Source organism: Liolophura sinensis, chromosome 2 (assembly GCF_032854445.1).
Source record: "Liolophura sinensis isolate JHLJ2023 chromosome 2, CUHK_Ljap_v2, whole genome shotgun sequence".
Taxonomy (NCBI): domain Eukaryota; kingdom Metazoa; phylum Mollusca; class Polyplacophora; order Chitonida; family Chitonidae; genus Liolophura; species Liolophura sinensis.
Window position 1 is genome coordinate 23,910,232 of NC_088296.1, and position 27,528 is coordinate 23,937,759.

General features: G+C 40.0%; 1 protein-coding gene across 1 annotated transcript; it reads left to right on the forward strand.

Moving 5' to 3' along the window:
• The first annotated feature begins 10,305 nt into the window (after positions 1 to 10,305).
• On the forward strand, positions 10,306 to 25,703 carry LOC135462592 (histidine decarboxylase-like). Its single transcript, XM_064739816.1, is given in 16 exon segments — positions 10,306 to 10,335; positions 10,510 to 10,537; positions 10,540 to 10,682; positions 13,554 to 13,587; positions 13,590 to 13,666; positions 13,970 to 14,039; positions 14,042 to 14,091; positions 14,728 to 14,849; positions 16,007 to 16,163; positions 16,556 to 16,622; positions 17,453 to 17,615; positions 18,295 to 18,365; positions 20,033 to 20,052; positions 20,590 to 20,688; positions 24,063 to 24,164; positions 24,807 to 25,703. Coding segments are annotated over 16 exon segments (2,130 nt in total).
• The last annotated feature ends 1,825 nt before the right edge of the window (positions 25,704 to 27,528 follow it).

The following is a 27,528-nucleotide window of genomic DNA, read 5'->3' on the forward strand; positions in this document are numbered from 1 at the left end:
GGCAATTAGTCACGCGATTGAACGTCACGTGTGTCGCACGAGGTCGAACGATCAACTTTTATCTTTTGATGAGAATGGTGTAAAGTGAGCGAAAGGAGTTGCGCAAGCGCTATGTGGGGTACACTTCGCACTATCGATTAGTTATAATTAAACTTTTTACGCTTTTGCTGTTTGATTAAATCTTCATTCATACAGAGAACGGTGTAAAGCCCCCCAACCTTCAGTACAGGTTCTTGTAATTTCTTGCCGCATTTCCCTATAAAAGTAAGAGCGCAATTTGCATTTTTTTTTTGCTGTTTGAAACAATTAAAACTCTACATAACAAAGAACTAACTTTTTATTTTTAAAGACATCAAAATCAAAATCTGATCAAAAAAGAGATCATTTTGTCAATGTTACAAGCTGCGTTCTCTTAAAAGCTACACAAATCTTCCTCCAAAGAACGATAGTAATTTAGCTTTGATCACAGGACATGAGTGGTGCGAGGCTACATTGGTCGTAAAAGGGCAGAACTTTATCGTTGAAACCACATTGTGTCATCAAAGGGTTATGTTCTTTTTAAAGGAAAATGTAATAGACGCAGATTTAAAGTACCTTGTGCTTAATAGATTATAGAATGATTGAAACTGATTTGGTTTGCGCCAGTGTCCAATAGAGCGATGAGGCGAAAGCCTCGGTGTTATTTTGGTCTGACATATCCTCATCAAATCACGCTAGAGGGCGCCACTTCAATAACAAATGATGAGGGCAAGGGCGGGATGTCACGGCGACCAGGAATAGTTTATTTTGTGACGGAGTATGAGAGGTGTAACGAGTGAATCCCGGGGAAAGAGAAGAGAAAAGGTGAACGCTTGAGAGGCGCTTCCTGGGAGTTATAGTACGGGGTTGGGAAGACACAGGAGAGAGAGAGAGAGATGCGAGAGACAGTCTTTCGTAATCCTCCATGTGAAGTGACACTGCTCCTTCTCGTGGTAGAAGTCTGCCTAACCCAGTAACTTCACTGTCATTAAGACTTCCACTCGAGTTCCCCGATGCTATCCGTTCCCGCTCGTCATCGAGACGGGTGTAATGACTAGAGAGATAATAATGCCAGCCTTGCCACTTTTATACCGATTTCTATGGTGGTACGCTGTAGTCATATTTCAAATCTTGTCACGTGGTGCGCTTGAGTCTCGCGCGATGAATGGCGAGGTGTCATTTCGCTCTCGCGGAAAAAACCCTTCCCCACTTTAATTGTTTTGGCAGGAGATATTGAGTGGTGATATGATGATCTCTAGAGATAAAGTTAAATACTGTTGTGACCACTCAGCCAATTAGGAATACAAGGAGCGGAAAAGTGCCGTATATGTAGGTGGCAAGTAATAATTGAGACAGGCTGTACAAATCAGAAAAAGGGACTTGCGAGTCTTTTTATCTGATGAAAGGACTGAACTACAAGATACCGGGGAGTAGGCTTTTGTCTAGTAGTTAGGGTGCATGCCTTTCATTCGCTAGCGCACATAAGTCACGGGTTCAAATCCGGCCATGGACAGTGAATTTGTAGATTCCCTGGCTCTCATTTGTTGTGCGTGGGGCTTTGGTGACAAAAGCTGTTGACGGCTCTGGTATTGCCGATTCCGTTGTCTCAGAATTGTTAAACACAGCTTGACTTCTACCAATATGATGTGAATTTCTGTAAGTCACAAGAGGGAAAGTTTGTCGGTAACTTCCCAAAGGTCAGTGGTTTACGTCGGGAACTCCGGTTTTTCTTCACCCATAAAACGACCATAAAAGTGACCATCATCGTATAAGTCAAAAATTCTTTACTCTTCATGTCGTTAAATGATAAAAAAATAAATGAATGAATAAATAATGAAATAAAAGATGTTAATGTTATAAGACGTTTTAATTATCCTCAAATCTTACAGGGACATTGATGCAGGAATGAAACAATTTATTGTACAGGCGCATTCAATATCAGTGACGTCGTCTTTTGAAGACATTCGCCAAATCGGTTGAATACCGAAATGAAGAATAAATTAGTTTATATATTATTTACTTCGCTGACTGAGAATTGTCCAGTAAAAGGTTAAAACAGTTATAGAAATTCAAACTTTGCATGCCGTCGTATCTGTCTAACCATGGACTTATATACTACTCAGTGATAAAGGTCTTATAACCGGCTCAGAAGCGTTAGAAAAACAGCATGATGCCAATTTATTCGGTGATTTTCCTGAAATTCTTTTCAGTTCTAATATATTTAATCCAGGATTGATTGTTGTTTTTTATTATTAATACCTGTTTGATGATGGTTTAGTTGCCTTTTAGTGAACAGTTTGAATAAAACCTTTTTTTTTTTGGTTTTGATTTTCAAACAGATGTTTAATTAGAGGTGAAGTCCATTTTTTATAAGCCACGAACCCTCGTGGAAAAATGCGTCAATTATTTACCAAAGGTCGGTGGTTATTACTCGGTGCACTCCTGTTATGTCAACTTAAGAAACTGATCCGCCATCCTAGGCCTCCAGAAAGTGTCTTCTGTGTCGGCCAGTGGTAACATTCAGAAAGAGTAATCAGTTGTTGATCATGCAATACATGGTCGTATGGATACAAGTATACAGATTTCTAACTTCAATCCGAATTTGAGGGTAGTTTTCTGAATATGAGCGACCATCCCATACATGGAGTTATTATAAGCAGATATTTACACACGGTGTGGTCAACCATCGATGAATTATCAACCAGTCATCTTGATTCATCTTATTTGCCTCGGTAAACTTTTTTGTTTTTGAGTTTGCAATTCGAGGTTTCATTTTCGCGTGATCACAGTTAGGTGATACGGTCACGTGTTCCAGTTTCTCGTCGTTTGGCAGGTCAATTTTAATGACAGTCAATTATTTTGGATTATTTTCCTATATGACAAATTAGTAAAAACTTCTTAGCTTTCTGGAGGGGGGGGGCGTAAAATGATGTTAAACGACATTTTCCCTAAAGCCCTCTCAATCAGCGGCTGTTGATGACAAACACATTCCCAAAACGTATCAACCATTGTCACCTGGTCAATAATATAGCATCGTGATGTGACTGCCCAAAACCTGCTTGTCCTGGATCATTGCTCCAAGATCTAATTTTCCTCGCGTAACAACACACCTCCACGGTAAGTTAGCTAAACCGGAATGAATGGAGCTTACCAAGCCGATAAAAGGTACGAGTTAATGGGCATCAGCGGTCTCGTTCATTGCTGTCGTTTCCTGCCGGGGAAATGAATGCTCTTCCAGTGTTAGGATAATCAAACGAACGTCTCCTAATGACGACCCTACGTCTATTTCTGGAACAACGGTTACCTGTGGCAGTAGATAACGATTACTGCAAACGTTATTTTCGAAGCGTCTTTATACATTAACACGTGAACGAAGATTTATCGATTAAGTGATTTATATATGGAATTCCGAACACATTGTTCGCGTTAGGTTGAAAATGGAATGACAATGGAGCATCAAGAACGCAGATTTAGAACGAAGAAACCGGAGAATGTTGAAGTTGTTTGAAGCAAATGGGCGTCAACACGAAGACCACAATCTCGCACGCGTTGAGTTAATGCTTCATGGTCTATCTAAGGTAGGCCTCTGACTGATGGGCCTATTGGGTTCTCACCAGTGAGGACGCAGGTTCGAATCTAGCTCTCCGTGGTTAGCCTGCGGGTTTAATTATTTATGCATTTATTTATTATCGCTTTTTTTACTGAAAAATTTTTCACTTATACCATGGCGATCTGTATGATGGAGTAAACCTGACTGCCTTAGAAAACCCACCGACATTTGGGCAAGTCACTTACCGACTTTCCACACGTGTGATATACAGAAATGCACACGGCGCTGGCTGAAGAAATGTGGTACTAAACGAGCGATAGCCTGCGCAAACAGTCACACGAATGTCTTTGACATTCTCATCAAGGCCCAACATACAGTTAGAGCGAGAAAGTCCAGAAATTCCTTGTCCAATCCTGGGTATGTACGGCTTTAAGTAAGGATGCATAACTTAGACTCTAGTGCCCACAGAAAACCACTCACTTCTCACCAAGCACGTGACAAAATTCTCTGACACTCTGGCATATAGTCGACGATTGTTCTAAAAGGATTTGTATTACTACAACTGGTCAAATTACCATGGCAGTACGTGCCTTCATGATAAGATAGGTCATGATGTAGGCAGGGGGTTACATTCTGTTTGGGCAGGAATGCTCTTCAGACAAGACAAAAACCTTCTGACAAGAAAAACTCTTCAGATAAACAAATCAGCGGCACATTTGCTGATCTTATGGAGTGCCTCTTGTCAAGTGATGTTAAGCGTTTTAGACCAAATCGGTGGCTGATGATTTTCGCACTCTTAAAAATCAGAGGTCGATAACACAAAGCGAATTTTAACTTAATATCCGAATTTGATATTTGATTTTAACGCTTAGTGTTGGATCTTTGTTATGAACTTTATCTCAGTATGAAAGTTTTCGTCTTCAATCTGTCAAACAAGATTGACTTTAATTGTATAAATGTGTTAGAGAAAAGCTTGCGTTCTCTGCAGAATGGGTTATACACAAACTATACAGTTAAATTCGTTAATGTCTATAATTAAACTAAACCGATGAAGATTAAGGGTGGAAGAACGGAAATTGAAGATAGCTTCGCACGGAGACCTCTCATTAACCGCTGTGGGTGTGTATTGTGAGGCTAGAAGCTTACGCTTGTATCAAGGCGACAAACCAAATACGAAATCGTAAATATAGGGAATTAACTCTTCCTATTCTGCTGTTTTAATAATCATCTGACTTATTATTAGACGACTGTGTAATGGATATTCCGGGAATATCCATTACACTAGGCAAGGGTTAAGTGACAAGAACTGCAGAAAAGCTTTAAACACCAATTAATGAATGATTACGGGGCTAACGCCATGTTGGTAGTTCTTTAGACAGTTTTCTCTGGCGATTATTTATTTATCCGTTTGTTTATTTTACTGATGTTTTATACCGTACTAGAGACTATTTTCACATATACGACGGTGGGTGCAGCATTATGGTGGGAGGAAACCGGACAGAGCCCCGGGGGAAACCCACGACGTTTGCGTGGCGATTATACACCAGGGTATGGAATAAAACAAATCAAGCACACACAGCTTGTGAAACGGAATGCAAGAGATCCTAAACACAGTGTTCATATGAGCCTGTTGTAGTGGTTTAAAATGTAGAGTGATGTTTGAAAAAAGTGTTTTTCTGAGAAAAAATGCCCCACATGGATTCAAGACATTTGGCCTAGTTCACATTACGAAATAAAAACCTCGTAAAAAGTCTTTATCAACAGTGTTTCTGAGAAACACTGCGTTTTTCAATTGCATATGGCTCATCGGGAAGCGAAGTTGTGAGTTTGATGGATGCACCGGAAGTACCATATCTGAGACCAGGACCCACAGGTGTAGCGGAAGCTACCAAGTTTACAGACAAAAATAGGAACATAATAAGAGGGTAAATAGCAGTTGATCTCGTCCAGAGGGACGGATTACAGATTCTGGACACCCTATCAACTGAGCCATATTTAAAAGGGATGGTTTTATAACGTGCCTGGAAGGTTATTGAATAAAACCGCCCTGGTTTGGAAAGGTTCGATATGAAATCTGACACAACAATCTAAACGTAAATCCCGTGAGATCCCGAACGCACGAGAAGTGAATTTTCATTTCCAATACCCAGTCGTCAATTCCACGAACTTCATTCAGTACCTTTGCCGAAATGCATTTAATAAATAAATAAGAAAATAAATAGAAAATAACAGTTGCAGAAACTTTTATTTTAGAACAAATATATCGATAAACTTCCACAGATCTGTTTTAAGTTAACGGAAATCCAGACATATTTGAAGAGGCTTAATTGAGTTTCAGTTAGAGCATGTTGTTGTTTTGAATGACTGAATTGGGGGAGGATTGCTGTTGTCAAGTGGCGATATCCTCTATATGAGCGTTCTACAATTAACCAATGTCCATTATGCAATGAAATAATTCGCTCAAATACATGTATGCTTTTATCGGTGTTTATTTACTTGTTGATTTAAAAAAATGTAGATGTTCATTCTTTATTTATCTGTCAGTAAATATATCAGCAAGTTTACAGACAAAGATTTTGCAGTTATTTAGAATTTTGTTAACTGGTTGGTCGTAAGCTTAGGACAAGCGCCATACATTTTTGTGGTGATCTAGGCTGAAATATAGATCCGGGATTTTCTTTAACTTTTCTCCACCCTTGAGTGTAATGACTGAACCAGGCACCATATCCAAAATCCAAATCAAAGAAGCCATGACGTTTTTAGCAAATTCTAGACTGTGCAGATACGTGCGTTTTGTTCTGACCAAACATAAACTACGGACTTCAACTCCGCAAATCAAAATAACAGAAAAATATAAAACACTCACCATCATAAATCATTTGCATTGTTTTAATGTGAATGTATGTTAAATGTGATGACAGCACAGCATTTTGAGATATTCTACATCAATAAATTACAATTTACACCATTTTTTAAATGTAATTCTGCTTAAGCCATGATGCTAAGTGATATGTAATTTGCTACTGTTTAGGCATTTACATGAACAGGTCGAATTAAAATCACTAACTGAGGTAAACGGACAAGAGACCGTATTTCACCTTTCAGATGTGACCGTTTGCCAGCTATCACACCATCATCGCTGCTCTGTTGTTACTCTCCGTGTTCGAAGTCTTTAGTTATATTTACTCTGATATCAAACTTTCAGATCAAAAACATTTGTGGTTCATCTTTAAACAGTCATGTATGATTAATATAAGAGGCAATTACAATTGCTTGAAAACAATCTGCTCGAGAGATAATGGAAACTTAACTGTCATCGTGCTGTGTTTACGCCAGCCTTTGCATGTACGGAGTCGACCATGCTGTTAGGAGCGGTTGTCGAGCGGATGTTTGATCACCTAACACAACTTATTGAACACATTTAAACTTGACTTATTGATTTTACCTCTGTCTAGAGGGAAACTGTCTATAACGTGATAATTTACGGAGCTTGCTTCGTCTTAAAGGGGCGTCAGAGTGAAAAATACATCGGAAATGTTGGAAAAGAAGGGAAAAAAGAGAGAGAGATGAGGAACACAATAAAAAGAAAGAAACACAGCGGACACCTCGCCATGTCCTGTTTTCTCCTGGATCCTGTTTTTTAACGCACCCCGGAAGTAAGCGCATACACTGCCCTATGATCTCGCTTGTCGCCTCATAAAACACACTTGATTATTCCGATTTATTTGACGGTTTATCGCTCGACCGATTCGGGAAATAAATTTACACATTACGATATTAAGGATCATTAAACACTGTAAAATGTCATCAAACTTCAAGGAAGAAAAAAAACTCGGAACAAATGTGGCTGAGTTATCGGAGCTATGCAAATGGACGGACAATAGTGGACGATTACGCCCGTATAATATGTGAGAATACAAGTGATGTGATGACAAACATTATACCAAATCTGCAATTGATAAAAGTGCGCTAATCACCACACTTTTGACTTTTTTCTGCTCAAAAATTCCGACATATTCTTGCCACGACATCATGTAGGCCTACACGTGTAAACTCATTGAAATGTTCAGATTTGAGCTATTAAGCAGAGTAACAAATCTAGAAATGCAATAAAGAATGGCCAGTATTCATCACAACGTGTGATAGGTCCACATTCTTCCTTCAGCTCTTCTGTCCGTTGAATATTTGAATGCAACAAAACTCGTTTTGATGCAATAAAGACTTAGCTTAAAGGTTCACTTTGATGTATTACATATTTAACACACAAAAATACACTTTGGTGTAATAGATGTGTAAGGACACAGAATACACTTTGATGTAATACATGCTTTACACCCCAGAATACACTTTGTTGTAAAACATGTTTAACACACAGAATACACTTTGGTGTAATACATGTGTAACACACAGAATACACTTTGATGTATTACATGCTTAACACACAGAATACAGTTTGATGTAATACATGTTTAACTCACAGAATAAACTTTGGTGTAATAGACGTGTAGCACACAGAATACACTCTTATGTAATGCACTTTAATGTAATACACTTTGAAGTAATACATGTGTAACACACAGAATACACTTAGATGTAAATACATGTGTAACACACAGAATACACTCTAATGTAATACACTTTGATGTAATACACTTTGAAGTAATACATGTTTAACACACAGAATACACTTTGGTGTAATAGATGTGTAAGACACAGAAAACACTTTGATGTATTACATGCTTAACACCCAGAATACACTTTGATGTAATACATGTTTAACTCACAGAATAAACTTTGGTGTAATAGACGTGCAACACACAGAATACACTCTTATGTAATGCACTTTAATGTTAATACACTTTGAAGTAATACATGTGTAACCACACAGAATACACTTAGATGTAATACATGTGTGACACACAGAATACACTTTGAAATAATACACGTGTAACACCACAGAATATACTTTGATGTAATACATGTGTAACACACAGAATACACTCAGATGTAATACATGTGTTTACACGCGGAATACACTTTGATGTAATACACGGAATACACTTTGAAATAATACACGTGTAACACACAGAATATACTTTGATGTAATACCTGTGTAACACACAGGAATACACTTTGATATAATACACGTGTAACACAAAGAATGCACTTTGATGTAATGCGTGTAATAAACAGAAGACGCTTTGATGTAATACATGTGTAACACACAGAATATACTTAGATGTAATACATGTGTAGCACACAGAATACACTCTAATGTAATACATGTGTAACACACAGAATACACTTTGATGTAATACATGTGTAACACACAGAATACACTTAAATGTAATAAATGTGTAACACACAGAATGCACTTTTGATGTAATACATGTGTAACACACGGAATACACTTTGATGTTGGCCTAATCTACAACACTGTGAGCGCTATGTAAATGTAATTAATCCTCGATATTTAACTCCCTTAGTCTGTGCATTGAGGAACCGATCATTGGGATTCACACCGCGTGCGGCTTGTCCCGAACACAATTACTGAGCTTTGGAGACTCTGACAAGCGAATTAAATTCTCATAACGCCAGCGTTAATTTGACGTCGTTGAGTTATGTCGAAGTGACTTCATGATAAATGGACGAAAGCTTTATAATCTATTTTCAATGTTAACGTCATTTTTTTCTTCATTTTTTTATTGTTTCTTATTTAACATCGCTCTTAATCTGGTTCCAGATTAACAAACTAACTGAAATGCTTTCAATGGAATTTCTGATCGCAAGACATTAATTTGTTTGTTGATTTGGTTACTCTTGGAACCAATTGTTCAATCAAGCATGGCGACTGATGAAAGTATTTATAGACTGAGTTTTAAAATTGTGCGCTTGTTCACAGCCTGTATGCAAAACACATGCACAGTCAATATGCACAGCCAATAAATCAAGAAATCAACTAATCAATGAACTCATCAATCAGTTTTTCGATTATTTAAATCTATGCGTGGAAACAGACATTCGCATGCCAGCAGTCAACCAAAATTAACATTTGAGGTCAATAATCACAAGGTCAGCTCCCAAAACGACGCACAACATAAACTACCAAAGAGCTGAGAAAGTATATAAAGTACGAAAATAGCACGGAATTATCCAACGAGAAGCAGCTAACAGTTTTCAATGACGTTGAAAAGCGACACTGAGTGAAATCACTGTTCAAATCGTGTAGTATGCATTTAGATAAGACAATAAGATATATCGCAGTTGCGCTTTGATTGCAACTGCCCATACATTCAACGTATAACACAACAGATACAGGTGAAGACTGGATATATCTCCCTACTAGATTACATAATCCCGAGGGGTCCAGCATTTCCTCCCACCATTAGTACCGTATGTATGTTCGTATAGATGTAAGTTCTGCAAAAATGTTTTTTAATGCATGTAGTTTAGTACTGACTTAATTTGACGAGAAGAAAGCCTGAATCTGAGCCGGACTAGAAAAAGAAAAGCAGAAACTTTGAGTTTCTTCCATCCAGCCCGTGTCGGGTGTCGTTAAACCAGTGTCAGGTGCACATCCATGTGCAATGCCTTCCACCGTGAGATACGGACACTCCCCCAGTTTTTCTTAAACAATGAGTTGTTGTCAGACAAAGAAATCCTAGAATGCTACTAGTACAATAATGTTGAACATTTTGTCATGTTATTCGCTGGCCTTACACTCAAAACAAGCGAAAATGCAAAGTACGGTGCAAAATGCCAATGAAGTAAATACATGAATGCATGCGTAGTTTCCAGACAGAGAATTGTTGGAATTATTGTTCTATGTACACTTATGAAGATATATTTGTCAATATTATTCATTCATTATGCATCAAAAGAACGGCGTAAATTATCAGTCAACTAAATACAGTAATAAATTATCCCTTTGTTGTTTTCAGGCAAAGGAAATGGTGGACTACATCGCCAATTAACACAAAGGATCAGAAGCAGACGAGTTTTCCCGAATGTTTCTCCGGGATACATGCGCACTCTGGTACCGGAAACAGCACCGGAAGCTGGAGAAGAATGGGACGATATTTTCCGAGACGTCGAGAGGGTCATCATGCCAGGGGTAAATGCTTACTGCTTCATCCTTATTGAAGTACACGACAGATAAAGAAAAACATTGTCCATGAATTCAGCCACAGTCCGAATCTTCTTATTTCTTTTCAGCCGTGTAAATGTGGGGGTCCCCCGTGGCTCAGTTGGTTAGCGCGCTAGCGCAGCGAAATGACCCAGAAGCCTCTCACCAATGCAGTCACTGGGAGTTTCAAGTCCAGCTCATGCTGGCTTCCTCTCCGGTCGTACGTGGAAAGGTCTGCCAGTAAGCTGCGGATGGTCGTGGGTTTCCCACGGGCTCTGCCCGGTTTTCCTCCCACCATAATGCTGGCCGCCGTCGTATAAGTGAAAAATTCTTGAGTACGGCGTAAAACACCAATCAAATAAATAAATAAATAAAACCGAGTAACTGCGTGTGAAACAGTGAATTTCTACGCTGAAATTTTTTTAAATCGGTGTTTGAAAAGAATTTTTCTAGGTTCGAAGAAATTTCTACACAGAAAAAATAAAACTGTTGTTCAGGACAATATTTATTTGTCTTTCATCCGAATGATACACATATTTCATTTTATTGTTTTTTTTCCCCTTTAAATTAATGCAGTCTTTGATCGTGATTTACCCGCGGGCTTCACCCGACTTCTTCCCACGGGCTTCACCCGGCTTCTTTCCACCAAAATGCTGGCCGCCATAGTACACGTCAGATATTCTTTATTACGGCGTGAAACACCCATCAGATGAATAAATAAACTCGCAGCAACCGCAGTTGTGAGAGACTCCTGGGTCATTACCAACTGAGCCACGGAGGCCCCTAATAAATAAATAAATAAATAAATAAATAAATAAATAGTGTATAATGCGATATTTACCAGATCCTATGACACGTCACTAGCGTCATAATGACAGTTGCAAGCACACGTGTTCAGCATGTGGGACATTTTGTTTCCAGTCATACATGTAGTTTACTGGGGCAATTATTGCGGACGAGTTTGAGATCCCTTAGCATTATACGCATGGGCAAAGAAGCATTTATTTTTCGTAACTATGGACTTCACCTCAGTATACGCAAAGTATGTGGAAGAAATCCAGAATCCGTTGTTTTTACCTCCAGTTTTAGAGATGTTATTTATCCGAATTTTATGTATTGTCTTTCCATTTTTACTCACATGACCCAGTGCTCAAAACCAGGCGTTGTTAAACTAAGAACAGTTCTTCCGCAGGCTGGTTGCAAAGGAGGAAGTTTTGAAGACACCTTTGAGGGATCGAAAGAGTATTGACATTTAGATTCCCATGCTGACCCCGTTTGTCTGTGTTACTGTATCTTATCAGGGTTATATCATTGTTAGGTCGCCGTTCTCATTTCGCTGTTCCCACAACACTGTCAGGGTTCACTGTTAAATCAGCTCTCGGGACTGCTCTATTAGTCTCGCATTAACCAGATTAATTAGCGTGACCTTGCACGTCGCCGTAGTGGATAGTTTCACCTGATTGGCTAATTAGCCTTAATGATAGAGACAGCTACCCGACCACTAATCAGAGGGTTTATACACGTGTGAGGGAGGAGTTGTACAGAGTGAAAAGCGTTAAATGCCAGGTACGCAAATGTCGATTTTCAGAATTGGATCAACAAAGGACAAACATCTACCTTATCTACTCAGTATATATTATCGCCTGGATATTCCAGTCAGTGGCTGCTACGCTTGTTTGTTTCTTCATCTTGCGTCAAATGAACTCGATATGTTCAACTCGTACTGGGAGCGGAAGGTCAAGATGTCAGCACAGTCTGATGAAATATCACCTGATGAAATATCACCTTGGCTGCATGGTGGAAAACGGACTATAATGTTCGACCCCGAACAGTAGAGGACATGAAGAGAAATGGATAAAATTCTAAGGGTGTATGGATGTAATAATGTGAATAAAAGATATCGGACTTAGTCCAAATGAATCGCAATAATGTGGAGCAAATCGGGGAGTAACCAATGAATAGCCGGAAAGTATAGCCTGAGAGTAACCGGAGAAACCGGGCCATATGGGGGAAATATGGCTTTGACAGGAGAATATAAAGTAGTCCTTGACTAGAGTAATCCCGAAAGTAGTCGGTTTTAACAAAACGAATTTCGATAATTGGCGGAGTAAACCGGACGATGGTCACGGAAATCCGTGACTTTGTCTGTAGGGATAACCTAACTTTGTTTTCAGTTATAAACGTTAAGAAAGAGATGTCCGTACCAAATGTTCTTCATATTATGCCAATAACTGAACCATACGAATTTTCTCGAGCATTTAATTTTTGCGATGATTTCGGAAGTGATATCGTATCTGGGTGATTCCCTAACTTCGCACATCATACCATGTATCTATGATATCAATGGGCTATCAGCTGTACTTTTCCCAACATGTGAAGCAAGGTTATGCTAAATATTAGGTGACAAAACTGCTAACTGCACCATATATTTATTTATTTTTAAATTAATTCTTGTTTTACGCCGCACTCAAGAATATTTCACTTATACGCAGGCGAGCATTATAGTGGGAGAAAACCGGGCACAGGCCGGGGGAACCCCACGACCTCTGCAGGTTGCTCACGCACGACCGAAGGGTAAGCCAGCATCCAGCATGAGCTGGACTCGAACTCACAGCGACCGTATTGGTGAGAGGCTCCTGGTTCAAAGACGATTAAGTAGATTCAACTGCAAACACTGCGCTAATTTTGAACATCTCTCCAACATGGCCACCGCCTCATGGCCATTTGAACTCACAGCGACAGGTTCTGCGATCATTGCGCCGCGCTGACATGCTGCAGTGCATACACCATATAACTTTTAGGACACAGGGATTTATGACAGTGAATAAAGTCGTTTTTGTTGCTGTTTTCTACCCTTAGATCACCCACTGGCAATCACCTCATATGCACGCCTACTTCCTGCTCTTAACTCCTTCCCGTCGCTTCTCGGAGACATGTTAGCTGACGCCATCGGTTGCCTAGGTTTCACGTGGGTAAGTTTTACTCTCCAAGCTGCCATATATCGGTGCAAGTCACCTTTATCAGGAGCTCACACTGGATGCTAGCAATATCGCTATCCAACAACGAGCAAAATCATGACAAAAAGGAAGTATACTCTTATTTTGTGGTTGTGGTTTAACTAATTAAAGTGGATTTCTGCTTTGATAAACAATGTTTCGTTTCAAGTAAACTAATACGTACCACTTGTTTTAATAGTATATAATTTCATAGTATCTGCGAGCTTTTCACTAGTACCTTGCTACGTTCTCATTTATCTCGTTCGCTGTTGTTTCCAGGCCTCCAGCCCAGCCTGTACAGAACTGGAGACGATCGTCATGGATTGGCTGGGAAAGATGATCGGACTTCCGTCAATGTTCTCCATAGCAACGAGCAGACGATGGGGGGCGGAGTCATACAGGTATCGGAAGTGACCTGCCAATTCCCGTCAAACCGTGACAAAAATGTTCTGACGAAAGTGTTGATTGCTTGTTTTTCTGATATCACTGAAAGTTTGTCTGGCACACTGACTAATTTTGTCACATAGTCACAGTCATGGTGTTTCAGACGACTGCTGACCAGCAACCTGCAGATGGTCGTGGGTTTTCCCCGTGCTCTGCCCGGTTCCTCCTACCATAATGCTGACCACCGTCGTATAAGTGAAATGTTCTTGAGTACGGCGTAAAACACCAATCATAGAAAACGGCGCATAGAAACATTCCTTATAAAGTGTTTTGAGGTTTCCATTTGAACATATATTTTCTGCTAATCTTTACAGGTGGCTCCCTGTACAACTAAATACCTTCACGTTCTTCAATTTTACTTGGAAACATATTCTTTAGAGATTTCACTGGTCATTTTTCTACCAACTCTTTTTTAAAAATCATAACTTTACGCACTGTTTTTGCTCTTTTTATTATCATTGTTATTGTTGCCGAGACTGTCAATGGATCTCTACCTGTTCGTTTCGAAATAAATAAATCAAAGCCCAGAGATAAATGGTAATTTTATCTGCAATTATTAAGCGCTTAAATCAGTTCTCTTCTATCTGTTTTAGACGACAGCAAGCGACGCTACGTTTGTGTCTATACTGGCAGCAAGATCGGAGGCCATCAGATTGTACAAAACCATGCACCCAGATCTCGACGACGCCGAGATTAACGCGAGACTTCTCGGTTTACTGCTTCGGATCAGGTAAGACTGACATCCACGGCTTAGTTGTCGAGGTGTCTTATAATGGAGTTACAGTAAATTAGCCTGGAAGGTGTTTATAATAAAAGTACAAAAACAACGTGTAATGCAGAAGTACCAACATAACTGCAAAATACGAAAGACTCGTTTTGCTTCTTTGAATTACACTACTCGTGTGTTATGTCAAACTTATCAGAGTAGTTCTCATTAGTAATAGAATAAAACCCTGACTGAGGTAAATTGACAAGAGGTCGTATTTAACCGGTACGTGCTATCATTTGTTAACTATCACACTGTCCTCGCTGTTCTGGTCTTACTCTTTACGCTGTATGTCTTTAATTATATTTTCTAAATACAACGTAATTAATATCAGGATATCAGGGATCAACACCGGGTCGTGTCATACCAAAAGACTTTGAAAATGGTACTTGTTGCTGCCTTACCTGACGCTCACCACAGTGGGGTTAGAGCAATCAAACAGAGCTGGTTGGCCGTGTGTCAGTATAATGTGACTTGGTCGGGTGTCATGCCTCGTGTCTTCGGCATTTTAATTCAGTCGCCGCAGCATTTGAAACGAATCCAGGACAAAAGCCCCGGCGGACAAAAGCCCCGGCGGACAAAAGCCCCTCGTCTTAATTAACCGGCACAGCATATCCGACAGGCTAACAAACATAATGTCAAATATTTGTTGGCGGATATTCATATACAGTGCGATTTTGTTTTCCATGTAAAAATCTGTCGTCAAAGCGTGTCCCAGTGTCTCACTCGGGTTCAACAGCTTTTCCTCTCATAAACGTTGTACACGTGTCCATAAACACTTAATACTGATCGAGTGTCTTATGTCCGCCGGGGGTTTTGTCCGCGGGGCTTTTGCCCGTCCCCAACTTGTAGCATATATGTACACCCACATCCTCGTCGTAAAAACTGCTAAGTAAAACGTAAAACCGCAAGCATAACTATACCTACATTCTTTCCCTGGGGAGCCACAAGGTTCTATGTTTTGTACCGTTCTGTCCGGTATTTTTGACAATGACCTTGCGTATATCGTACTGTTTGAGTCTGTTTTCACCGCTCTTCTACAATAACTAAGGTTATATTTTGTGTTGTCTTTTCATTTAATCAACAGTTGAATAAATAAATACACCTGCCTTTATCCAGGCCCATTCATCGGTAGAAAAAGCCGGACTTATCAGCCTGGTGAAGATGCGATTTTTGCCGAGTGACGACAAACTCAGCCTCCGGGGAGAGACCCTGCTAGAGGCGGTACAGAACGACCGAAGAGATGGCTTCATCCCATTCTATGTACGTTTGTATGACAGTCACTGTAACAGTCATTGGAGTAAGTTAGTACTTATTTTTTTGCAGCATAATGACAGTTATTATAGTATGTTAACGTATGACCATTTGTCAATGATCACACTGTCGTCGCTGCTCTGCTTTACTCACTGTGTTGTAAGTCTTCTATTACATTGTAGTATGTTGACAGTCAGTGTAATATGTTGACACACAACTGTCGGTTCATTTATTTTTGTTAACGATTATTATAATGAATAGAGATAGAACAACTAAAAGTTCGCACCTTTATTAACCCATAGATAAATATGTAAACAAAGTTGCCTTATGCTTACAAAAAGTTAATTAGAAATGTTCAGGGATGTATAATTTAAAAAACAAAATATGGTTTTATTTTGTAGCTATGTGGTACTCTCGGAACTACGGGCGCATGCGCATTTGACAACCTAAAGGAGCTCGGGCCAGTATGTAAGTTTATTTTGAATTAGGTATTAGGTACTCCACGCGTCCAACGGATCGAAGGCAGGCAAGGGTACACCGCGTCCAAAATGATGCCTTTGAGTAAATCCAGTCACAAAGAACGGTTGGTAGGCCTACATCTACAGTTAGTATACCATATAGGTCTATACTTTGTTGAAAAAACGACCTCGTTTGGAATTTCGACACGTAAACATATTTGAAAGCATTATTCTATATAGAAATAAAAGTCTGCTTTTTTACAGCCCCAAAGTCTAACATCGTTTTGGGAATTGGTCTTGCGATTGTTGACCTGGAACGATATTGCCCGGTCGTCTTCCAAACAGATCATCCTGTGATCGGTTTGCGCTGTTACCACATGATTTTCAGCAACTCTGGAAAGACAACCGAGAGGTTGTAGCCATGGACAATGTTGTTCTTGTTGCTTTGGTCTTATACGGGCAAAGTCGAAGAGTTGTGGATGTACCTTGACAATGTTGTTATTGTTCTGGTCTGACAAAGACAAAGCTGAAGGATTGTGGATGCCTACTGACAATGTTGTCGTTGTTGTTTTGGTATATCACAGGCGAAGCTGAAGGTTTGTGGATGCCTACTGACAATGTTGTCGTTGTTGTTTTGGTATATCACAGGCGAAGCTGAAGGTTTGTGGATGCCTACTGACAATGTTGTCGTTGTTGTTTTGGTATATCACAGGCGAAGCTGAAGGTTTGTGGATGCCTACTGACAATGTTGTCGTTGTTGTTTTGGTATATCACAGGCGAAGCTGAAGGTTTGTGGATGCCTACTGACAATGTTGTCGTTGTTGTTTTGGTATATCACAGGCGAAGCTGAAGGTTTGTGGATGCACATTGATGCCGCATACGCGGGTACGGCCTTTATCTGTCCGGAGTTCCGGAAGTACATGGATGGCGTGGAGTATGCGCAGTCTTTCGCGTTTAATCCTTCCAAGTGGATGATGGTGCATTTTGACTGTACGGCCATGTGGTGAGTTCATATTTATGATATTGAAAAAACATTGTATGGATAACTTCGGTTAAAGGTTATGAGAAAAGAAGAATAAATGTAGTAAGCATCAGTAGAAAGACCATTGAAAGCTTTAGCTGAAATGACCTATGATTATATTATTTGGATATTTTTTACTGATTGAAATCAAATGTTTTATTTAAACGGTGGGTTTTACTAACCATATTGATAATGTTAATCGTCAATGATATCACAGCGACTTTTTCTGACCCGGAAACAAGTATTTAACGCCAGACATGCATTTTCATGCGCAGGCGCAGACGAGATGAATGCTGTTTACAACTGTTTCATTCAGAATTGACAATAACGTCACTGGCATGGTATCAATATTGTCCATAAAACCAGCCATACGATCAAAACATTTGATTTTATTTAACTCAGTCCATATGAATATGTTTTTTTGAATGGTCTTTCTAGTGATTCCACTTGATTTGTTTACGGTTTCTCTCCTTCTAAGCACAATGTTAGGGGACAAAATGCCCCTTTTCTACTGAGATATATTCTTTTGTTGAAAAAATGAAACATGTCTGTTTTAAGGTAAACTTTTTAATAGTCTAACATTGTACCATAAAATTGCTTCATCTGTTCCTTTGTTCGCCTTCAACAATATGTAAGTTTCTTTACATATATTTGTTCCCAGGGTAAAAAACAGCGGGGCACTTCACAGAACCTTCAACGTGGATCCATTGTACTTAAAACATGACAACACAGGTACGTGGAGTGTGATATCCTACGTTCATGGCAATATCTTAACCGTATCTCTATAAAGCAGGAGCTGTCTGTATTGTGTTGTCATGAACAATCTAACTGGTCCTGACAACTGTTATACAGAATCTGACAGCGTAGGCCTTACATGATTCCACAAGCAGAGACTCGTAGATTTCCGTGTACTACTTCTGCTAATAGAGCACACGATTCCACATTCAGAGACTCGTAGATTTCCGTGTACTACTTCTGCTAATAGAGCACACACATCTGATACAAAAGGCTAATTAACATAATCCAGAATGACAAATGGAAACGGCCGGAGATTCAGATCTGTGTAATGTTTGTCAGGCTGAGGAGACCATCCGTCACGTTTTACTCGTGTGTCCGCAGTACACTGCTCAAAGACAAATATTCCTTTCTGACCTTGTAGACGTTGGAATTGTTAACCCAACTCTGAGGAGTGTGCTTTGTCTGCCGAAAAATGCAAGTTTAGTTTTTAAAGCTGTGGGGTATTATTTATGGAGGATCCACAGAATTTAGGCTACAGCATTGTGGCAATAGTTCTTTATGGATTGACTACGGTTAATTAGAGCAGCCTTAATCCCTGAAACACATCTTATTGCCTTGGCACAAATCATTCCATAGAATGGAGTCGCGATGTAAACTAATATTTGTATGTATGTATTTAAACGGCCGTAATATGTTGTTGTTATGAAGTTACTGTGACTAAACAAAACGTCAATGTGAATACGAACCTAATTTTACCAAATTTGTTGATAGAAATCGGATTTTTATTTATTTATTTTATGGTGTTTTACGGCGTAATCAAGAATATTTCAATTATACGACGGCGGTTAGCATTATGGTGGGTGGGAGAGACCGGGTTTTAAGTGCGGAGCCTACATATGGTTCACTTGTCAGCGATTGGTGACTCCAGGTATCGCTGGAGTAGTTTTTATTTCATTGGAAATGCGAGACTGGGTAGTCAACTTTGAATAAATTATATGAACATTCATAAAGACATGCCTCCACTTTGACCAGTGAAAATTGGTAGTTGTTGGCCAAGGTTGCTCGTACAGAGCATTCATTGTCGTTGAGGACGAATTACTGTCACGTTCCACTTGAATCAGAAAACCAGGTGTCTTTCGACAGAGCATGGAATCGATAGATTTGAATGGTGTGTCGTGGAGAGAGTAACAAAACAGAATCAGTCTCATTTGGCTTTGGACTTTTGCACATTAAAGATGTCAAATCAACGTCATTCCCCACTTGTAACTCCTGTACAATGTGACATTACGTGTATTGTTTACCCCCTTCCCCCCAATAAAAAATAGGTCCACGTACTTAAGACACCGTCTTTTTTAAAGCTGTGCGTAATAAACCCCTTTGATCTGTTATAACACGACAATGTAGATGCCTATTTGTGTCAGACTTGATGTTTTAGGCGAAAAAGAGAAATTAGCTCGGAAATTTGGAACTTTTTTATCATAGTGAAATTCAAATGTACCATGTCAAAATAAAAGACAGAAATAACAAAGCAGCAACAAAATATCCCATTATTACAGTTTGGGATCACGTCAGCCATATCCTCTATAATCATAAATGAAAAGATATGAGAAAAAACAACGCTATTTCTCAAATTGATAGGAAGCATTATTTTCTCATTTCAGGAGCTGCAATTGACTACATGGTGAGTAAAAGCTCACTGTTGCCCTCAAGGGCACTCGCTATACCCTCTTTGAATTTCTGTTGTTACGATGTTAGTAACCGGGAGAAAGCTTGTATCAAACTTCATGTATCAAAATTATTGTATAAAACTTATTGCATAAAACGAATGAATGAAGGAATGGATATGTGCATTGTGCGTATGGATACATGACCAAATATACGTTCATTATGACAGAATAACTCTCGTCAGGTGCGCATGCGTTTGTGATATATACAACATTCTGCAATTGTTTCAGAATTGATATACATGTACTAGCATGATTTAATTATATTAGCTTGCCTTGAGAACTGGTCTGAGTGCCACATGGCAATATTTAGCCATACATTTATTGCATAAAATGTCGAAGCTAAGGTTTCTTTTTATTTAACACAATATTTACATACCTTTGGTACTGGCAATTGTGGATACGGTTATACTAAAGATCATATTCCTTATCCTGTTGATGATTTCAAGTGTCGCATGAACACTCATATCCCTGTGTTTCTCTTTTTGTTTCAGCACTGGCAGGTTCCGCTCAGTCGGCGATTTCGCGCTATCAAGCTGTGGTTTGTGATTCGCTCATTCGGCGTCAAAGGCATACAAAAACACGTTAGAGAAGTAAGTTAGTCTTCATGTAAGGTCGTTTATGACAAAAATCGCTGAACATCTTGAACTTTTTTCGCATATTTATTGCGTGTGACATTGGTCATTTCATTTATCGGTCATCTTACAACAGAAACGTTCCCATGTTTCATTTATCGGCCATCTTACAATAGAGACGTTCCCCTGTTTCATTTATCGGCCATCTTACAATAGAGGCGTTCCCCTGTTTCATTTATCGGCAATCTTACAACAGAAAGGTTCGCCTGTTTCATTTATCGGCCATCTTACAATAGAGATGTTCCCGTGTTTTATTTATCGGCCATCTTATAACAGAAAGGTTTGCCTGTTTCATTTATCGGTCATCTTACAACAGAGACGTTTCCCAGTTTCATTTATCGGCCATCTTACAACAGAGACGTTCCCGTGTGTCATTTATTAACCATCTTACAACAGAGACGTTCCCCTGTTTCATTTATCCGTCATCTTACAACAGAGAGGTTCGCCTGTTTCATTATCCGCCATCTTACAATAGAGACGTTCACCTGTTTCATTTATCGGCCATCTTACAATAGAGGCGTTCCCCTGTTTCATATATCGGCCATTTTACAACAGAAAGGTTCGCCTTTTTCATTTATCGGCCATCTTACAATAGAGACGTTCATCTGTTTGAATGAAGCTCTGGCTGCATGGACTGTGGCTTCATGTCAAGAGATTTGTCAGGTCGGACAACCTGGTGAAAGGCGGTGGTAAATTAATACCTCACACACGTTCACAATTTGTTGCAAGTAATATCATATTTTGATTTATTGACTTATTCATGTGTATAATTTGTGTTTTTCCAAAATATTTTACTGATATTGCATTGCGGGTAAGTAGTGACCTCGAGTGGAAGTGTGCCTCCACATAAAAAAACAGGTGGCGGAAACTGGATTCGAACACTGATCGTTCAAGAACTTTTCGTCTCCTGGTAAAGAATTCACTCAGCTGTGGAGGGAGGGAATTTATTCATGCTTCTATTCAATCAATGATTCATGTCAGTGAACTTGACCCCTAAGGCTTTGGAGGTCACGTGATGTCACTGCAGGTCAAGTTCGACGTCACGGTGATTGACAATTGCGGCAATTTGGCAGTCAGCGTCATTTACTCCGATTTGAAGGTGTGTGTGTGAGGGAGAATGGAATGAGGGCTTCATTAGAACCAGCATTTGACAGCCTGTCTAATTTACAGATGATGATTTGCTCAAAGGGGTTTCGGTGCGGAGTGTTTTGCCCCTCTATAAATGATTGCTTTACAGCTGCATAAATTCTTTATCGAAAAATGAGCTTGGCCAAATCCGTCGATTTCCTAGAAATTCCCTGTTGTCATTGTCAACCTATAGCTACAACCTATACACAGCAGTCTAGAATGCTGCCAATCAGCAACTTGGGGATGATAGCAGGTTTTACACATAAAGATGTCGGACCCGGAACTTGTTTTTTATTGCAGTTTATTTTTCGCAACTGCTTGGCGTCTTCCTAGCGATTCGTCAGTCATCCTCCACGTGGATATCAGCATAATATCAGAAGTTTTTTCTGCAACTATCCTGGTAGATGAGCAATCAAGTTTTCTCAGTGGTTAATATTGTAGATATTAACGAGGAGCGTGAAATAAACGAGGAAGAAGCAGAGATAAATATTTTTGTTGTGGTTTAAAACATCCAGTAAGCTCGCGATGTAAGTACCTTCCAAGAACTTTGGATTTCTACTCATCGATGACCGAGTTTTTTTATTTACGGTGTCAACGCAGAGATTTAGGGTTCGAATCCAGGGTTTGGTTTATTTGCAGACAATTGTTAGTTACGGGGTAAGGTGAATGTCGTCATGATAATAACATAATATTGCCCATTACGTTCAGCAATCATCAGTCCAGATTTCCCAAATTTCTTTCACATTATTAAAATTAATAATGAGTAAAAGGGAGTAAAAGGGACTCAAATGCGTACATTTTCTTTACGTAAACCAACCCGGATATGCCGTTAGGGGATCGTTTCAAGAGGATAAACAAATTGTGGTCGAAATATTGTTAGTATTTTTTCTACCTTTTGAGGTTTATTGTTTTACCCCTCTAACCCCACATATCTGCACCGGATTTTCTTTTTCTCTTTGCCTGATGGCCTTGTTTCTCTCCTCTGCAATGTTGTCTTGCGCCATGAATGGTTCAGAAATATTGCAAATAATATTTTGTAGAAAAAGATGGAGGGTGCACCTCTTAATCTGGTGTCACGCTAATCATTTCGGTGCGTGCATGTTTTCCCGGAGGCCATATTGCTGTAATTTGGAGTTTCTTCCCACATCTGCAAAATACACTTTGTGGTAATATTAATATGGTTACCCTAATTAAGGTTGTTTTGTTACCATATCTCTTACCCCTGGATACTCCCTGTGCACTCAGATGGATCACAACACTCGCCAACCACCCACAACCTCTGCGGAATTACCCCAGCCCGTCTCCCCTCGGGGCTCAGGACTGTAATAGCAGGTGGCGTTATCCCCTGTATTAGCACTGTTCTCCCGTGTTGATTCTTCGTGCTCTAATGCGGGAGTAAGAGGCTTCGAATCTATAAGTCAGGCTCGCCGTTTTGCTCAGAATGGAATTATTGTCGATGAAAAATTATAGGTCCTGTACGATTTGGAGAAAAACGTAATTATAACATTGCTGTCTAGAAGAAGCCGAGCTAAAGAATGTTGACTCGACATAACTCCGCTGACTTCGGCCGAACGAGCCGTTTTGTCACGCGCCAGGCAGTTTTACAAAACAAGCAGATAATCAACGAGGAACTGTTTACTCAGGAAAAAGTCCATCCGCTATAAGGCACGCGCCAAACCGGAAATGCACCGGATGCAGAGCGAGCGCTATGAGGAATTGTAAAAAGTTTCTCGATTATAAAACCGCTACATCCTAACCACAAGTCTCACGATGTGCAAGTTTGCCCCCACCCGCCTCTCCCCACTCTCGCCACCTTGTACAGGGAATTCGCCCCTCTCACTGTTCATTGGGCCTTGGCAACAAAATGCTGTCGGCGACATTCCTGGCGCCGTTTACTTTGCTTAACGTTCGTTGAAGTCCACTTGTCTTCCGCCAATAATGTGGTCCAGGAACATCGAACGTGGAAAGTCCGCCAAGTGTCGTTCTTTTGTGTAGGGCACTTCGTTGTATTCCACACATCAAACTGACGGCTGTTGTATACGTGAACACTATGTCGACAACAGCAGTCAGATAGACTAGTAAATAAACTGAAATGGGCAATTCGTGTGAGAATTAAGCTTTCACAAACTGTGGCATAACATCATACCTTAGATACTGTCCAGTAAACATGCATGTAAAGTTTATGTATATTTTTTCTTCATCAGGGAGTTCGATTGGCGAAGAAATTCGAGGAAATGGTGCGAAAAGATGCAAGATTTGAGATACCTGCCGAGAGAATTATGGGAATGGTGGTCTTTCGATTAAAGGTAGGAGTCAAGCGCTTTTTGTTTTAAAAGACTTTCCTTTAAAGATACCGTGATCTATAGATCGGTTATTTACAATATATCAATTACCATGCAACTCTGTGTTTTTCTGTATTGCTAAAATAAAAATAGATTTTAGGGTGATTTAATTCATTAAGGTTTGAAGGATTGGGAACATTTTCTGAAGTGTCCCTCTTCATTAATCGTAGTATTTTCAAACAAATTAAAATCGCTGCCAGCAGCTGTACAAATGGCCGATTTTAATCGGACAGATTGGAAGAACTGTGTTTCTAACGAGTTTACGCCAATAACTCTGTTGTGATTATATGAGGTTCGATTCAGCGTCGTCACACATGAGTTAATTAGTTAGACATTTAGACTGGCCTCCTTTTCACAAGCGGCTTGTGGTTTTGCGTCGTTCGGGTTATTTTCTAGGTTCAATTGTTCAAGCATGAATTGAAGACCAAACTTTTATTAACTTTCTTTATATCTTTGTGTTTGAATAAGAATGGAACAGCTATCGAACTCAAGGCCAAGTTTTTAGCACACGATCCACGCCCGTAGTCACTACTGAATGGCCTGACAGTGAAATAAAATAAACATAAGGCACTCTTAAGCTTCAGAAACACTATGGTGTCATTGCAGGGGGACAACGAGTGGACAGAGGCCTTGTTAAAGCGATTGAACTCGTCTGGGAAGATTCATATGGTGCCCGCCTCACTGAAAGGTAAATACGTCATCCGATTTACGGTGACGTCTCAGTACACCAAGGACACCGACATAGAACGCGACTGGAAGATTATCAAAGACACGGCGACCCGGGTGTTCCAAGAGGAACGCTCTGTAGATGAGGACGAAGTGTTCGAGGAAACCAGGGAAACGGAGAACGAGTTGAAGGTCATGCGCAGAGAGCCGAGTCTGAAGAGGAAAGACTATGGCATGAGCTTGATACTCAGTAATGTCCCTATGTCTCCGAAGTTCATCAACGGTAGCTTTGCCGCCATCTTTGACAACAATGACGTCATATACGAGTTTGCCAAACAGCTCACAGCCAGCGATCTGAACGGCAGGCCGATTCGCCTGTCACCCCGGCGACGGATCAAACTTCGCGATAGCTCCAAGCAACAGAGCCTCGACTTCAACATGCTAGCGACTCGCAGAGATCCCCGTACTTTCAAACAGGGATCCTTGGACTCCAAGATCGAAGAGATTTTCGAGTGTTCCGTGGAAAGTGATGGGAGCAGTGGTTTGGCTCAAGATGAGGAGAGTGAACGTGATGAAAACGATCACGACAGCGAAAGACGACCCATCCGATCCAGTACGACAACCGTCACGGTACGCGTTCCGAATCATGGCAATTCCCAACGTGTTCCCAGCGTGCGTGTTTACGAGAATAACGGCGACAGTAAAGCGCTTGTCATGTCGACGAAGCGCAAGGACACCAATCGAGAAATCGCGGCTAGACCAGAAAGCCGGAACGGGGCCAAATTAAACGGAGTTGGCTTTGTGTGCAAGTTTTGCGGACACACCGTGGAAGACTGATGATGAGTAGTAGATACAGGGACGTAACTTGTGTGTGAAGCTCTAGAGAATCTTGTACGTCGGAACAGGGCCGTGCAACGAAACGTGAGGAAGGTAAATTAGCCTAGTCAGCACTGGATGACTGGCATAATTGCTTATTTAAAATTCTGACAGGTAAAGAGTCAATATTTGAAGAATGTTTTATTCTGTTCTACGATTGGCCAGCACTGCAAGCAAAATAAAAGTGGTTTAAGATCCAGTTCATTCTGCTTCAAGGCGACAGCATCAAGAAGTTTTTTCGTTTCACACTGGAAGTGTAATATTAGATACGCTAACAACTGATCTACTGCTTTTAGTTTTAGAAATATTCTGAACATTCCGGGGACATCACAGATGGTGTGGCGGTTTTGATAAAGTCGAGTTCACAGCGTACAATATTCCCTGAGGACACCGGTACGATGAGAACGTGATTTTACGAATCGAATGGGGTCGAGGGGGAGTAACTCTTGATCGAAAATGTCTAGAGAATATTAACAAGCCATTTTGTTTCCAGAATCCCGACTTAGATTGCCCTTGACCTTGAAATGTCTATTTGGGACGACGGACAATTTAAAACATATTCGTGCTGCTTGAAATCAGCACTTAGGAATATATGCTCCTATGAGTTCCAGACTGCTTGTAAACCTAAACTATCGATTGAAAACAACCATACAAATAACAGATTGTATTCGTACTGATTGAAAATATTTCTGCTCTTTTTCGGAATATTCACTTCTATCAATTTAGGAAGGCACTGGCAATAAGTGATAACTCAAAATTGAAAATTTCAATACAACGGTCAAGTTATATTCTGAGAAGATTCTCAGAAATATGTCTTCGCAAAACACTTATCATGTTCCCAGATATGAGCTCGTAAAATCCAAGGCGTAAACCCAAATCATTCCCTTTTGGCATTAGAATCATACCCACTACTGCGGGATATAGAAAAAAAATTAGTTATTCTCTGAGGACATGATGCCAATGCACTGACGTTCCCCAGGATTAGATATCCAGAATTATTAAAAATGAGGGAAATCAAACTGTGAATTTTGTAAAAACAAATCGCCGTCATGGTTTGTTTAAATCTGGCCTACTGTCACAACATTATATAGATCCTGAGTATTGTAGGCAACTTGTCTTGGTTTCGAACTCATGCGCAGAATCTGTTTGTACTTATCTGCTTCTAGGTGTTAAGGTTTGGAAACAAAAGCGGAAGCGTATTTCCTAACCAAGTTTCTGAACCTATACGGTTATAAACCAGCTGTCCTGTGAATGATTTACAATAATTAAGGAAAACAAACGAAGGGTAAACTAACTAACTGGAGCTACTTTATTACATGCGATCCATGAAGTGATCGCATGTAAAGGTACTTACATAACAGGTTGTTGAACATCGACTGTGCATATTCCACACTGGCGACTTCTCGCTTCTTCAGGTTAATGACATCAGCGTGTAAGTCTTCTGAGGACAAGGTACAAAAGTCGTTTTTGTTACATACAAGCTGTACCCAAAGTTCTTCATCTCTGCACACCTGAACAAAACTCTACAACATGGTTGGCAAGGTTGGCAAATTAAGCTGATGTATTTAATTATTTGATTGTTGTTTTACTCCACACTAAGAACTGTTTGGCATTAAACAACTGTCAAATAAATCAAAATTTGTTCATGTAATGAATTGCGGTCCGTCTCATGTGTGGAGAAAACTGCAATGCCTAATCAAAAACCGCCGATCTGGTGAACGTTTCCACGTGTGACATATACCATGCTGAATATGGGTAAGTGGTCTCGACTGGACATAATGTAAGG